Raw genomic sequence first — 14,643 nt, forward strand, 5'->3', positions numbered from 1 at the left:
TCAACCCGCAGCCTCTGGCGCATGGACCCCGGCTGGCCCCTTCTCCTTCGGTGCCGACGGCGACGAGAGGCCACCGGCCCCGCTCCTCCCGGGCGGAGGCACACGGCGGCACCGCGTCCCCTCAGCAGCGGCGTGCTAGCGAACGGCGAGGGGCGGAGGGATTCTTCCCGCCTCCCTCCGCAGGCTTTTCCCGCCTTCGAGCGCCGGCAGCGGCGCGTCAGGTGGTCGCCCCGTCCGGTCCCCGCTGGGGCCGAGCTCCGCTTCGCCGGGCGTCCAGCTGGAACGGACCAGTGCCCCGAGCTCAGAGGGCGGCCGGGGTGCTGGGCAGTCAGAGCCCTGGGAGGAGGAGGCAGCCCCCCGGAGGGGGCGGCTGAGGCGGGGCGGGCAGGTTGGCTGGAGGGGGATCCCCTCTCCCCCGAGGAGCGAGTGCCCCGAGGGGAAGTACCTCAGGGCGGGATCGGGGCTCTGAGAGAGAAGCGACCCTGCTGCAGGGAGGGGAAAAGCAATCCCGGTGGAAGACTTTAAAAAAAAAAAAAAAAGCTTACAAGAGGTTATACAAACCAGGAGGGAGGGACGGTAAAACTTAATTCAAAGAGGAGAGTGGCAGTCTACCGCAGAGGGAAGCCACCTCAGGGACGGGACAGAGGGGTCCTGTCCCCTTCAGCAAGGGGGAAGCCTCCTGGAGGAGGGGAGACAGCAGCCTTGTGGAGGGAGGCAGAAAAGCCACAAGCTTGAGGATTCATTCACTGCCTGCGTTTCACAGGTATATCCCGCAGTCACAGAAGTGTTCCTTGCCAAAATGGATTTTCCTGTGCCGTTAAAGAAGTAAACCTGTTGAATTAGGAATGCTACTTGATTCTTGAATCATGCAGTCCTGGTTAAAAAAATAATTCTGTTAATTATGCACTTCATGATATGTTTTGAACGCCTTCCTGTTGGCTCTCTGAGGTCAACTCTGCACGGTGACTGGATTGTTCAGAGATACTGGTGAACCAGTCTGTTACAAGTATAATAAATTCCCTCAATCAGTATATGAAATTTTATTTTTCTCAAATTGTGTTGCACACACTAGGTAGATCACTTCTTAAATGAAGCTGCTCAGTGCATTTAACCTGAAGAGACATGCACTTAGAAATCAGGACCACCAGTACATTTAACAGTCTAGATTTGTGCCAGCCACACCACTGTTTCTTTTTATATGAAGATACGCTGTGATACAGCATTTTGTCATACCTGAGGACTTTTGATAAACTTGCCTACAGTTCCACGTTACAAATTATCACACAATGAAGACAAGACTGGCAATTTCTTTCAGCTTTTAACAATTTTAAAGGGTCCCTCAAATCAGAAGAGTTCATCAGTGGGCATTATTTTCTTGATATTTGTTCTCAGTATTCATTTTTGGCAAAAATACAGTGTGACAAATGCATGAAAAATGCAATTAATTTCTTTACCTTGTTGACACAGTGAAATTATCACCCATTTTAATTTTGCATACATCTGCAACTTTAGTAAATAACTTCTATCTTAAATCCTAGATCTTGGTTTTAAATGTTGTTCAGTGATCCTGTCTTTATCTCTGGCCTGTAATGCATGCAGAACAAATATCACTGTGGTAATGTGTAGATGATAGAATTAATTACTGATTTTGTGTCCCGTACATTTTGGAAATCATTGAAAGACCGTTCATGCCTAATACTTTAATATTTCTTTAACTTTCAGGACTGACTCAGCAAGTATAGAACTTATTTTTGTAAGCATGGAAAGTACATGTTCTGAAAGATTTTTATCTGCATCGTCAGATGAAACTGAATGCTACCTATATCCAAAGCGAATTAAAATAGAAAGTAATCAAAAAAGCATAGAGGAAGAGGAGCGTGAGCAGCAAAAGCTAGAACAAAGCGTACACTGTGTGAACAGGTACCAAACATCACCACATGAACCTATATATTTATCAGAAAGACAAAACAACTGGGCATTAGAAAAGCAAAGTTGTGATGCTGCAAGAAAAACTTGTATGAGAGAGTTTTTCCGTTTTCAGACTTGTAGTAATGAAAGATTACCAGGTAGAGTATCAGAAAATAAACTGCCCACCAAAAAATGGAATCCTGAAAATGAAAGCCAAAATACTAAAGAAGATGACATTTCATTAAATGCACATGGACAGCTTCTTGAAGCAGAGTTGCTCGGTGTGTGGAGTGCTGCTAACACATGTAAAAATCTACAGGTATTAAATCCACCCCAAGTGCAGCAGAACAACAATATAGAACAAAATGATAAAAGAAATGGTGATAATGAACTCAGACAAAATTCTTCAGTTACACCCTTAAACAGAGACTTGTTTCAGATGGAATATTTAAGTCATAAGTCTGTCTCTAATAAAAAATGGAAACAATACCAGCTTTTGCAAATTCCATTTTTACGTGGTACCAGTTCTGTGTTTTCACACATAGAACATGAGAAAGATAATTTTCTGAAAAAAGTATGTTCTACAGAAGATAAAGATTATTTCAGTAGTGATAATGAAACTACTGCAGAAAGAGACAATAAAGAAAAAAATAAGTCATCATATATAATTCCAACATTAAAACCTTTTAAAAGTATGCAACGGCTGGAAATCCCTAATTTTCAACTTCCTAGCATTTCAAATAAAATAAATAGTAAAATACCATCAACTAACTTGGAGGAGATGGATTGGAATAATTTTAAAGGCCAGCCATCTTTGATGCAATCTAAACGGATACATGGTGTGCAAAAAATGTCTGAGGTAGAGAAACAAAAATTGCAAAATGATAAAAGCAGTGTAAAAGCTTCAACTGTTGGTTCTGAATTTAAAGAAAAGAATTACCCATCAATTAGCAAAGAAGAGCACAGTGCTTTGGCAGAAGGAGGAAAAGTATCTGTAACTTATTTCAGAGACAACAGCACTGACATTGAATGTAATCAAATATTTGCTGAAAATTGTTTCAAAGATAAAGTGCTGGAGAATTCAGATGGTGATGATGATCAGAAGTCAAAGATTCACATTTACATTAGTGCTAAAAACATTCAGAATGAGAAATGTGTCAGCTGTAATGATCTTTTGAAGAGAATGGGGAGGAAGAGCATTAATGAGAAAGCAGGAACATTTCATATACAGACAAGTATTCCAGTAATAACAGAAGCATTAGAGAAAAATAAGTTAGACATACACTGTGGTGTGCATAATTCTAGCAGTGATACTAGTTTGTATGAAGCAGAATCAAAACTCTCTGCAAAAGAAATACTTGATTTCAAAAGATATTTAACTAAAAACATTATATTTGAAAGTAATTGTCCTCCCATTACTGTGCAGAATTTTCCAGATAAGAAAGTGAGTTGCAATATATTTAGGGGAAAGAAAATGTTCAAATTAAAGTTTTCATTTCAAAACATGTTGTTTGGGTGGCTCAGGACATGGACTGAATCTTTATATAGAGATATGCCCACATGTCAGGGTAACAGTGTTACACATTGGTTTAATTTCTGTGAAACATTAAACGAGCAGTGTGATGCTCAAGAGTTAGTAAAGAGCAATACAAATAGGAACCACAACAATAAAATATGCATTTGTTTGCTGGCTATTATTTCAAAGCATCCAAAGGTGAAACTAATAAAGACAATTCTTGCTTCCTTTTTCAATAACACAGATACTTTATTGCCAACTGGAGGAAAGTCTATGCCAGTGGAGAAACACCCTTTACGTGGTAGAAAGCAAGATCAGTTAAATTCATACACAGATAATACTTTGAGGCAAAACACAGAGTTTCATAAAAAAAATGAAACTTATCCAGGCTTTGTAAGTTCTAAATTTTTGGAGAGCATTGGTTTTGAATTACATAATGAATGCCAGAGAAGACATTTTTCTAGATCTTTAGGTGAAGAAGAGTTTACTTTCCCCAAAAGAGGAGCCTTCTTTCGTAACCAAAACAGTGAATTATATAAGGGAAGATATGTCAGAAAGCACCACCTCTTATCCAGAGGGAGTGAAGGGTTTAGCACCTATTTGAGGTCAATCAGTCACAAAAACGGTATGAAAAAGCAAATTTTAGTTGCTAAATGCCTAATCTTGCTGCAGGGCACTTTTGATTGTTCTTCACTAGACAAAATGTATTGCTGCAATATCACAAAAATACAGTATCTGATAGGAGCAAATCTTAGATTTTGGAGTTACTTTCCTGCCCATTCACAACCAAAATTTGAAAAGATAAATAGTAAATGTACAAACCAGGAAATATCGGTAACTACAGTAAAACAGCAGAAGAAGAAACCAAGTAAAATGTTTAATAGTTCTTTTCATGGAGAAAGATTTAAAGCTTTCCCTTTTGTTTTATGTGAAAATGAGAAACATGAAACAACTGGATGTAGAAATTGCATAACATCTACAAATGAAGTTACAAATGAAGTCACATATACCATGAAAAAATATTTGGGTACTTCTAGTTGTATAAATGCTGATAGAAGAGAATGTGTTAGGTCAAAAGAGTTGCAAACAAATTCTCATAATTTTCTTTCTAAAAAATATTTTTCTATTTTTGACACATATGAAAAAATTCCCCTTACTACTGATTCCGAAGACTTTGACCAGATCCCAGTGGTAATCCAAGACAATTCTGTGAAAAAAAAGTTGTCTGAAGAAAATGCAGTCACCAGTTCAAAAGAGGTTCCTAATTTGCCTGCTAAATCAAATGATGCCTTAATTCTACCTGAGCAGTCAAAAACAACTATGGAAAAATGTATTTCTCTCTTGTTACAAGATAGCCAAACAAACAAACCTGAATTTTGCAAAAAAATAGATACATATAGCCCACATTTAGCAAATAAAAAAGAAAAAGTAGAAGACCAAAATCCTTATTTAAATTTTGAAAATTTATTTCCTAGTTCCTCAAATGTTTACCAGTCTATCACTTTGCCATTAGATAGAAGCTCTTTTGTCAATAAAGACAGAGTAGTAAGTGAAGATGGACACTGCAGGAGTTCCTCAAGTGCAGACAAACAAAAACAAAGTGAAAAAATTCATGCCACTGTACAATACCCATCCACAGGAAGTCCTGCCATGCCAGATACATACTTGCAATTACAGGCTAAAGAAACAGTGCAGTTTTCTTTACAAGGGCATACACAGACAAATAAGGCAGTCAGTTTAGAGCCAGCAACTTTGAAACATAATCTTGAATATGTAAAAGAACAGGAAGAGATAAATGATGAACAAATGCATGTAACTAATGAAAGTCAATGTGAGACTGTAATGAATGACTTGATTATGTCATATTCAGAAGATGAATCTAAAACATTCATTGCTGCAGAAGAGGAATTAAAAATGCATTTAACCATAATGAACAATGGATGTCTTGAAGATGTAAAAGATAAGTATTTACCTTTAGAAAATAAAATCACATATGAATTTGAACTGAAGAGAAGATTTGATTTAGTGCTAGAAGAACTACATATGTTTCATGAAATTAGCAAGGGAAATGAAAACAATTTATCTAGTTTGGAAACAAACTCACACAACAATTATTGTGAATTAAATAATTCTGAGGGGCTAGATGAAAATGTGACAAGTGTTCCTCAAAAGAAACTATGTATTTCTTCTCCAATATCTGGTACTATAGAAGGGCAAAACATAACTGACAGTAGTGAAAGTTCATTAAACGAAAAGATATCAAATGAAAATGAAGACCAAAAAGTATCTAAGGAATATTGTATTTCAAGACTGTCAAGTGAAGAATTGCTGCATTTACCTATTGCAGAAGGTAAGCACATGAAATTATTGGCTATTATGTTAATAAGCAAATTTAAATTTCAGGCAATATTTGGTTTGCTTTAAAGTTGTGTTTCTCAACTCAAATAATTCTGTAACAATAACTGAGTTTTCATTGAATTGTACAAGGTTTGTCGGACAAAAGGTACTTGCCTATGAGTAGCCAAATGCAAAAAAACCTACACTACTACCGCTGCCTGCACACTGTGCTGTAGCAGCTGTAGCTCAGAATTCAGTCAGTCAGTTTCAGGCTTGCTCAAACCCACCTTAATGCAAATTCCATTACAGATTATTTATTTTGTCTTGGATTTCATCATAATAAGCCCTGCAATCCCTAAAAGAGTAAAAAACTCAGTAAGATGCACATTTACAGAGAGAAAAGGTTCAATTAAAACATCATACAATATTCACAAAGGATACAAACTGTTTTCTTACAACTGATGTCATAGAATCATAGAATGGTTTGGGTTGGAAGGGACCTTTAAAGGCCATCTAGTCCAACCCCCCTGCAATGAGCAGGGACATCTTCAACTAGGTCACGTTGCTCAGAGCCCTGTCCAACCTGACCTTGAATGTTTCCAGGGAAGTGTTCTACTGAAAACTTTTGTAGTGTCATGACAATTAGCTTCATCTTTTCAAAAAGGATTTTGCATAATATTCAGAAGGCCATATTAATGAGGAGTCAAATAGTCACAAAAAATTATTTTGGAGTTAGGTGATCAGTGGTGACAGTCACCTGTTAAATCTCTGGTTTGTTTAAGACCTCTAAGTGAACACAATAGCTAGTCTTGCAACATTTACATGATTTTGCAGCTGACATGGGTATTAATATCTTCTATTTAAAGAACATTAGTTTGGGAAAATAGGCAGTTTAACACAAGTTCATGTAATAGATTAATAAAGATACATATGAGTATGTTCATGGGTGGTAGGCCCTACTTGTCATGTGTGATATTTGCATATTTCTCTAAAGTGTGTTCTAGTTATCTGTCCTCAGAAGTTAATTCTGGGCCATAGATCCCAAATAGGTGAAGGAAGTTTGCTGCACTAAGGACCTTAAGCTTGGAAAGCAGCAGTAGGTTTCTAAACATATCCTGCAGTTTATTTTTCTCATGGCATTGCCCTAAGCAGTTCTTGCCTGGTTCATTGCTTGTATTGCATTCTGCTTGGGATGACCTAACTTTTTCCACCCACAATAAAGAAAGCATATGTACCTCACTTACTGTTCTGGCTTTCAGGCCAGGCCCTCACAAAATTTAGGCAGTATTATAGTTATGTTTCTTTAAAGTTTAGATGCTGCCTTTTCAAAAATTATTTTATTTTTCCTTAAAGAAACAGAATGTCCGCTTCAAACAATAGGTGGGCAACCCTCTTTGTAAACTCTAACACTCCTACCCCATTTGCTGCAGAATCAAGAAGTATTTAATGAGTAAAGGAAGGACACCAAGAAGAAAACCAGTTGAATGCTGTACCTTCTTTTACAAATAGCTCCTATGTGATAAGTAAATTATTCAGGCACTTTTCAAACAGCATGTTTATCAGATTTCGTACCTGAAATTCAGTTTGCAGAAGTGAAGAGTTCTCACAGCTGCAAATAAAATCAATGAGAGATATGCTTTGGTCATATTTGGTAAATTATCTGATAAAAATGCAGCCATCTCAAATTTGGCATCCGAAATCAATTTCTCAGGGACTTGGCTCTAAATTTGTGAAGTGAAGATTGCAGGGTTTTTGTGAAGGTAATTAGTGTTTGTGAAGCAATTAGAAAAGTGTGACAGAAAAGCCCTGGAGGGAAGTCTGTTCAGTAGTTGTAACAGTATAATGTGCTGCAAGTTACACCTGAATGTCTTGCCCCAGAGAATGAAAACCTAACAGATACTGGATAAATTGCTCACTAAGTGATCACTTTTCTGCCTAAGTCTGGAATAAGAAGATCTAAGCGGAGAAAATTATATATCATCCGAGGATTAAAAACTGCATCATTGCATCTATGCAAAGGAGAACTACATGAGGTGTATAGGTTGCTTTTGACAAGCCACTGAGAGTGAGACTTTGTAGCTTCACTAGTATTTCCTGTAATATGCACATATATGTTTTACATCAACAACCACAAATCAATAACTAGATTAAACAAACTTAGTTATTTGTTTATAGAAATTAGTTAAAATCTTAAATGTTGTATTTATGCTTCTGTTTTCAGGCCATTTTGATGCAGCTTATAAAAAGCCATACACATGGGACCCAGCTTTTTTATCCTGCACACTTCTTAAGGAACAAAACTATAATTTACAGAAAGAGGGAGGTAAGAGTAATACTATTTTGTTATTTATACCACAAATACCAGTGCTGATAAACTTATATCTCAAACATTTGTATTTGTTTCTTCCCTTTTTATCTTTGTCTCTATAGCAATCACATTTTGTTTAATTGTAGGTTGCTAGAAAGCTGTCCCATCTTTGGCTTGGGTCACAGAGCAAGTCATGCAGATGAGCCTTTTTGTTCTTTGGATAGAAGAAAAGAACTCTAACAATGTGGCATTTCCTTTTTTGCTTGTTTTGGAGCCATTTGGAACAAACATCTTTGGGCCTCCAATCATTGTGGTGTAGCCAAGATATACTATAAGGAGAACATGATTTGATATACTTTCTTGGAAGAGTTGGAGTTTTGGACACATTGTGGAAGGAAATTCAGAAAGATATTGCCAATCAATCTTTTAGGATTTCAAAAAGCATGTTTTCGCATTTTTTCCAACACTTGGAAACATTTAGTAAAGCAAGGCTATTGGTTTATTCTGAAATGAAATACTAAAACATTGTAAGGAAAAGGCTACAGATAACTTCTGTTTCGCTAGGTCGAACCATGTACAGATATTTTCATTTTTATTACCCATCGCACCTCTTAAAACTGATGCATACTTTGCTGTTCTCAGAGTTCAGAAAGTTGTTTTCTTCATTCAGGCCATTCTGTGAAATAATGAGACTGAAAAATCTTGAATGTTTACATATGACCTCTGGTGTTCTTTTCACCTGTTTTTTATTGAAGATATATCATCTTTTGATAATATTTCATCTACCAAATGCAGAATGTTACAGAGAATTCTGTTTTACTTTTTTACTGCTTATCGCTGATCTATAAGGTGGTTTGGGGTTTGTTTTCTTTTTTTTTTTTGTGGCAGGTGGATTCTAGTTTCTGACATTTGTAGTAGGTGTTCTTATTGCTTAGGGAAAATTCAAATTTCAGAATGCTGTATTGTGCATAACAGCACAAGGTGGTTGATATTAACATCTTCTTCTTGGAAGTTTTGTTCAGATGGTGTTGAAGCTTGCTAGATGGAACACTGTAGCTCCTGCAGAAGATCAGAAGGTGACTGAACCCGGATCATCTTTCCTTTCTTCTTTCCCTGTTGTTTTGGGCCACAGGGCCAAGAGCAAAGAAAAACAGACATTTCCTCCCTTGCCATTAGCAGTAACTATTCCCTTTAAATTGCTTCCTAGACTTTTTTAAGTTCCCATCTGAGCTTCTCCAGAAATGTTTGGAAGAAAGCCTTAGCAATGAATGACTTCTTTTTTTCCCTGTGATTGCTGAGAAATCATGCAGGTTTCTAGGACAATGGCATATTTCTAAGGCATTTTATACCTTATTTCCAGAGCTTTGTCAGAATCAACGGGCACCTAATATGCTGCCAGTAGAAGAAGCTGAAAAAATGTTATGTTCCCCTCATTATCAGTCTCAGTTGATAGCAAGTCTTCACTGTGAAGGTGGTGAGGCACTGGAACAGATTGCCCAGGGAGGCTGTGGATGTCCCATCCCTGGCAGTGTCCAAGGCCAGGTTGGATGGGGCTTTGAGCAACCTGGTCTAGTGGAAGGTGTCCCTGCCCATGGCAGGGGGGGTTGGAACTAGATGATCTTTAAGGTCGCTTCCAACCCAAACCACTCTATGATTCTGTGATTCTATGAAATAGGGAATTGGTGAGGAGGTACATTGCTTCTGTGCTGCAATCTATGGTTGGCAGAGACAGTTCTCTTCCATTTACACTGAACTGCCTTAGAGATTATTCTGAAGCAAGGACTATATCTATTTTTGTCAGAAGGAATACTATATTTACTGTACTGATAGAAGTTAATGTCAGAAGTTTTGCTGATGTGTGGCTGTCTCCCTCTATTTTTTACTAGGCTTCTGAGTCATCACGTGTGTTCTTACATGGTTTGGGTTGTTTATGTGTCTTGGATATGATCACTCTGTTTCCACAATGGAATCCAAGCCTGTTAATTTAGCCAATTTAGTTGCCAAAACTCTGTGGCTTAATCCAGCGTATTGCTCCCATAGTTAGAAGATTAGGAGGTACAGGTCTTATACTTGCTGGTATCAATGAGTTCTTTGTTTTACATCCCACTGTTTGGTCACATGAAGTGATTGTTGCCTCAGAAACTGTGACTGTTTTGGAAAGGAGATACCTAGGTGGGAAAAGAAGATTTATACTTCAGCAGTTTTACAATTCCACACGACTAACTACCATGATTTACTGGCTACATATAAAGCCATAACACTTGAATGAATTTTACTGCATGCAGTTTCTCTTCCAACTGACTCTTATGAGTCTTATAAAAGATATAGCAGCACTACTGTCTCATCATTGACTTAAGAACGGAGCTTTGGGTTTTTTCTCATCCCATCATTTAAATTCTCGTGAAAGGCTAAGAGAATTTTTTTTCTCCCTTTAGTAGGATTCCAGCTGAGTGCCTAAGGCTCTGATGGGCTCACTATTTGATATCCTAGCTAATTGCTCAGTGCTTCATCATCTTGTAGAATAATGGAAAATAGAACTGGAAAAGATCTTGAGAAATTTGACACCTTCATGTGTGATTATTACTTCTTCCGGATGACTTGTTGTTCTAATCTCTAAGTTACAAGGTCACAGTCTTCCATTCTTCCCCAGTGAGTATATTATTTTATGCAAAACAGAACAGCTTCTAAAGGATGACTGAATCATGCTCCAGATTACTAGATGGTGTATACCTTACCTAATAGACTATGGAACAGAAAATCCATATCCTCCTGCCTTACTTTCTGGAAAATGAGTGGCACAAGACGAGGCATCATGATTAGTAGCACAAGTAGAGTGATGCCTGGCTGTGTAATTTGGATTTGTACACCTAAACCCCTCAGACTAGTGGTAAGTATTAACGCATACTGCTCTTAGCGTCTCCTCTGTCCCAGAATGGTAATTTGTATCAAACTGGCCTTTGCCAGTCTGTAAGGCAAGTTATGTAATGTTAGGTTGAGGATCCTTCTAATGAGAAGGATTCTACATGTGACCCAGCTGTTAGCATTTCAATTTCAACTCAAAAGACTATGTTAGATGCTCTACAGCTGAACAAAATGGAGATGGGGTAGGATGTAGTAAAGGACCGAGAAGCTGCAATTAATATTCATCTAATTTACATGTCTTGGCAGTATGTAACTCTGGTGTATATCATATGGAATTCTGGGTTACGTTCACTTTCTATTTCTTTTTTTTTTAATATAGGATACTTTCTGTCACATGAAGTTGTAAGAGTACAGCCTCTTAAAACATGCAAGGGCCCCATCAGGATTGGGCTGTCAAGAAAAGCTCGACCCAAACAGCTTCATCCTTATCTGAAATGACTTAGTGGATTCTTTTACCAGTCTTCAAATAGAATCACTGTGCTTGAAAACTGTTGAAATGTTTTTATGTGAAGTTTTTCTGTTGATAGTTTGATCTTTGTGGTTTATAGGTTTTTTTAGATATTAATATTGCAGTATTTGCTAGTGATTTATTTAGGAATACTGTGAATATTTGATAGCAAAGGGATTTATAATGAATGTTTACTAGTAGAAGTTTTAATGGAAAGATGAGGACCTTTTAAAGTTTATGTAATATTAATAAAATCTGACATGTATTTTTCATCTATTAAAATATACAGTTGAAATTTTCTGTCAGACATTCTTAGAATCCTCTGTGGTTTTATTTGGTTTTAAAAACTCAATTAGTATTTTTAAAGGGATTTGTTACAAATGTTTAGAGAGGTGTAGAAGAGAATTTCAGGAAGCTAAATTTAGATTACTAAATGGGAATATTATGTTTTAGGCTTCAGAGGTCATTTCCTTTCATGTACTTTCAGTTCCATGCACTTGTCCTGTTAGACAAAGAAAACTCTTGAATTTCAGTGCAGACTTAAGGAAGGAGGAAAAGTATAAATGTTACAGACAGAATGTCTTATTCTGAGGGTACCGATTCCATTGCATACAATGTGGAGGCAAAATACCAGCACATAAATTCTGGAGACTGTATATCTCAAAAAATGGGGAAACTTCGGCTGATCTGAAGCATACAGATATTGATTAGGAGCATCTGTTATTAATTGTTAATATCCTGATATTAGTGTTATCTAATAAAGAATAGCAACAGTTTCAACTGACTTAGCACAGCAAGAAACAAACGTGCGTGAAGACTGAAAAAACGATCACTGAAGTGTCAGAACAAGAATAATCCAATAACAGATATCAAGAAGAAAGCTTTAAACCCTCTATGTGATTGCACAGAGTTGTTTAGAAAGAGCGTATTTTACATTGCAGTGGATGTCAATTTCAGTATAACAAGCATTACAGAATAGTGATGGAATGATGATAAACCCTGTTACAAATAATAATACTTGGTTGCAGCTGACACAAGGAAAGCTGACCAAGCTGAATCAATAGGGAAATATATCTATAGGTAAATTGTTCCATAGAATTTATAGCAACAGTGCAAAGATTAAGTCACTACACAGTTTAATCTATTCAGCAGCAACCTTCAGAATATGTCGTATATAATAGTAAATATATCAGTCTGATTATCCTATAGGGGTCTACATAAGAAAAGGAAATTCAGTACACAATGTTGAGAGAAATCAATGAGACAATAAAATCTAAGAAAATGGTTATTATTTGGTTTATAATTTCTGTTATTCTCATATGAAATAGTAAAAATGCCAGATGAACGTCTGTTTCTAGGAACAGCTGGTTCTAAAACAAGGGTTTCTAAACCTATCTGTGGACCATAGGTTGCCCAAAAGGTGTAGTAAGTGCTGGGCACCTGATCTAAAAAGAATTTTAAACAGTAAAACTTAGTAACTTGCCCATTAAAAATTCAATGATGCAAGTATAAAACCGTCCATGCTAATGGAAAACATATTTCTGGAGGTCACAGGACAAGAAATTATCCTTCCTTTATCAGTAGACCTAATCTATGGAAAAGTTTAAAAGGGCTAAGGAAATGGGCAACTAGAAAACAAATTCAGAAGCAATTCAGAAGCAGCTCTTAGGAGAGCAGGCCATTAGTCAGGTCCCTTGGGAATGTGCAAGTGAGCCTGAGGAGTCCAGTCAGGCAGCTGAACAGAGACGGATGGACTAGACTTTGTAACACCTTCACCATCAGCAGCAGACGCCTCTGTCTCAGAGAGGGTAACTTGGCGTTATAGATCAGGGTGACAGTGTGGAGGAGCTTGTGGACTTGTGGTTGGTAGCAACCCCTAAATGGCAACTGAGGGTCGCTGCTTTGTCTTCCTCATGCTTCATTTTAGCCATTGTAAGTGTGAGGTCTTTAGATTTTAGCAATTGTAAATAGACAGTAACGGGATGCTGGTTTCTCAGTGCTCTGTAAGAAGTATCAGCTTAAGTTTCTCTGGATCCCAGTAAGTAGCAACTGATCAAAATTCTTTAGCTAAGCGTTCTTTATTGTGTACCTAAAGCTGAGCAAAGAGAGTTGATCTATAGGTATCTGCATGTCCCCCCTGGAGTTTTGTCCTCACAGCTGGGCAAACAGTTTCTGCCCAACGTGAACTGGCTTTCAGGAATGATGTCTTACCAATAGCTTCTCTGTCTCATATTTGTAAAGGCTGATGTTTACAATAGCAGGATTTCTTACAATTTGGGAGTGAGACTTCTGTATTTACAACACATTCTCTGATCTCTTTGGGAAAGCCTCTCTCTGTGTCGTTCCCTGTCCTACACCTCTGGTGGGAAAAGATATCTTTACTCCACAGAGCCATCTTCCCACATCCTCTTCCTGTGTGCCTGTGATCATTAATGAAACTTGGGAATCCAATGAAAACATTGCATTTATAACAATTGTGGGGCACCTCTGATGGCCGTGGCTTGGAAATATGCATACCATTTCTATCCTGGGAACTCCCAGTGTTCAGAGCATGATGATACTGGGTGTCAACCACCTTACAAAAGCCACTAACCATAGAACTTTACAGATCAGTACAAGGATGACAGTCAGAGCACTTGTGTCTACCACCAGCTTCCACACCACACACTGATCAGAGTTTGTGATGTCTGGGGGTCAAGGCCTTGAATGTCTAAGATGGAGACCTCATAACTCTGATTCTTTGTTAACTAGTGTCCAACACGGAGTCATGAAAATGGCCTTCGTCATTCTGAAATTAGTTACGTCAGTGGAAGTTGTGAAGTCATGTATGGAGATGATGTGACCCCACCAAAGGGTACTTGTAATGAACGTTCACATAGCTAATTCTGGAACACTGTTCCTTGAAATACCTAGGTAATTTTGTTCTGCCTTATAGTAAACTTCGGGATGCCTGGAAACTCAGGTTCTACTAAAATCTGCAGGAATCAATCCCAAGGAAAGATTCCATTAAATTACCTCATCATTTTTTATACAGCAAATCATACTTCCACTGAAGAACTTTGCTGTCTAGTAAAAAGTTAAGATACAAAAAGTCAGATACAAAATAGGAAATATCTTTAAAATACCCAAGAGTTAAGCAGTAACTGTCTGTACTATATGCAATTTTTAGAATTCAGAAACATGCTTATTTTTAAATCAATGAAC

The 14,643-nt window shown here is 37.6% G+C and overlaps 1 protein-coding gene across 1 annotated transcript; it reads left to right on the forward strand.

The window, feature by feature from the left end:
• Positions 1–1,649: 1,649 nt before the first annotated feature.
• Positions 1,650–11,523, forward strand: RAD51AP2 (RAD51 associated protein 2; the record flags this gene model as incomplete). The annotated part of the gene is given in 4 exon segments (XM_041128939.1): positions 1,650–1,709; positions 1,712–5,774; positions 7,983–8,084; positions 11,311–11,523. Coding segments are annotated over 4 exon segments (4,344 nt in total), but the record flags the coding sequence as incomplete, so codon positions are not given.
• Positions 11,524–14,643: the final 3,120 nt, after the last annotated feature.

This window comes from Aquila chrysaetos, chromosome 15 (assembly GCF_900496995.4).
Source record: "Aquila chrysaetos chrysaetos chromosome 15, bAquChr1.4, whole genome shotgun sequence".
NCBI classification, from domain to species: Eukaryota; Metazoa; Chordata; class Aves; order Accipitriformes; family Accipitridae; genus Aquila; species Aquila chrysaetos.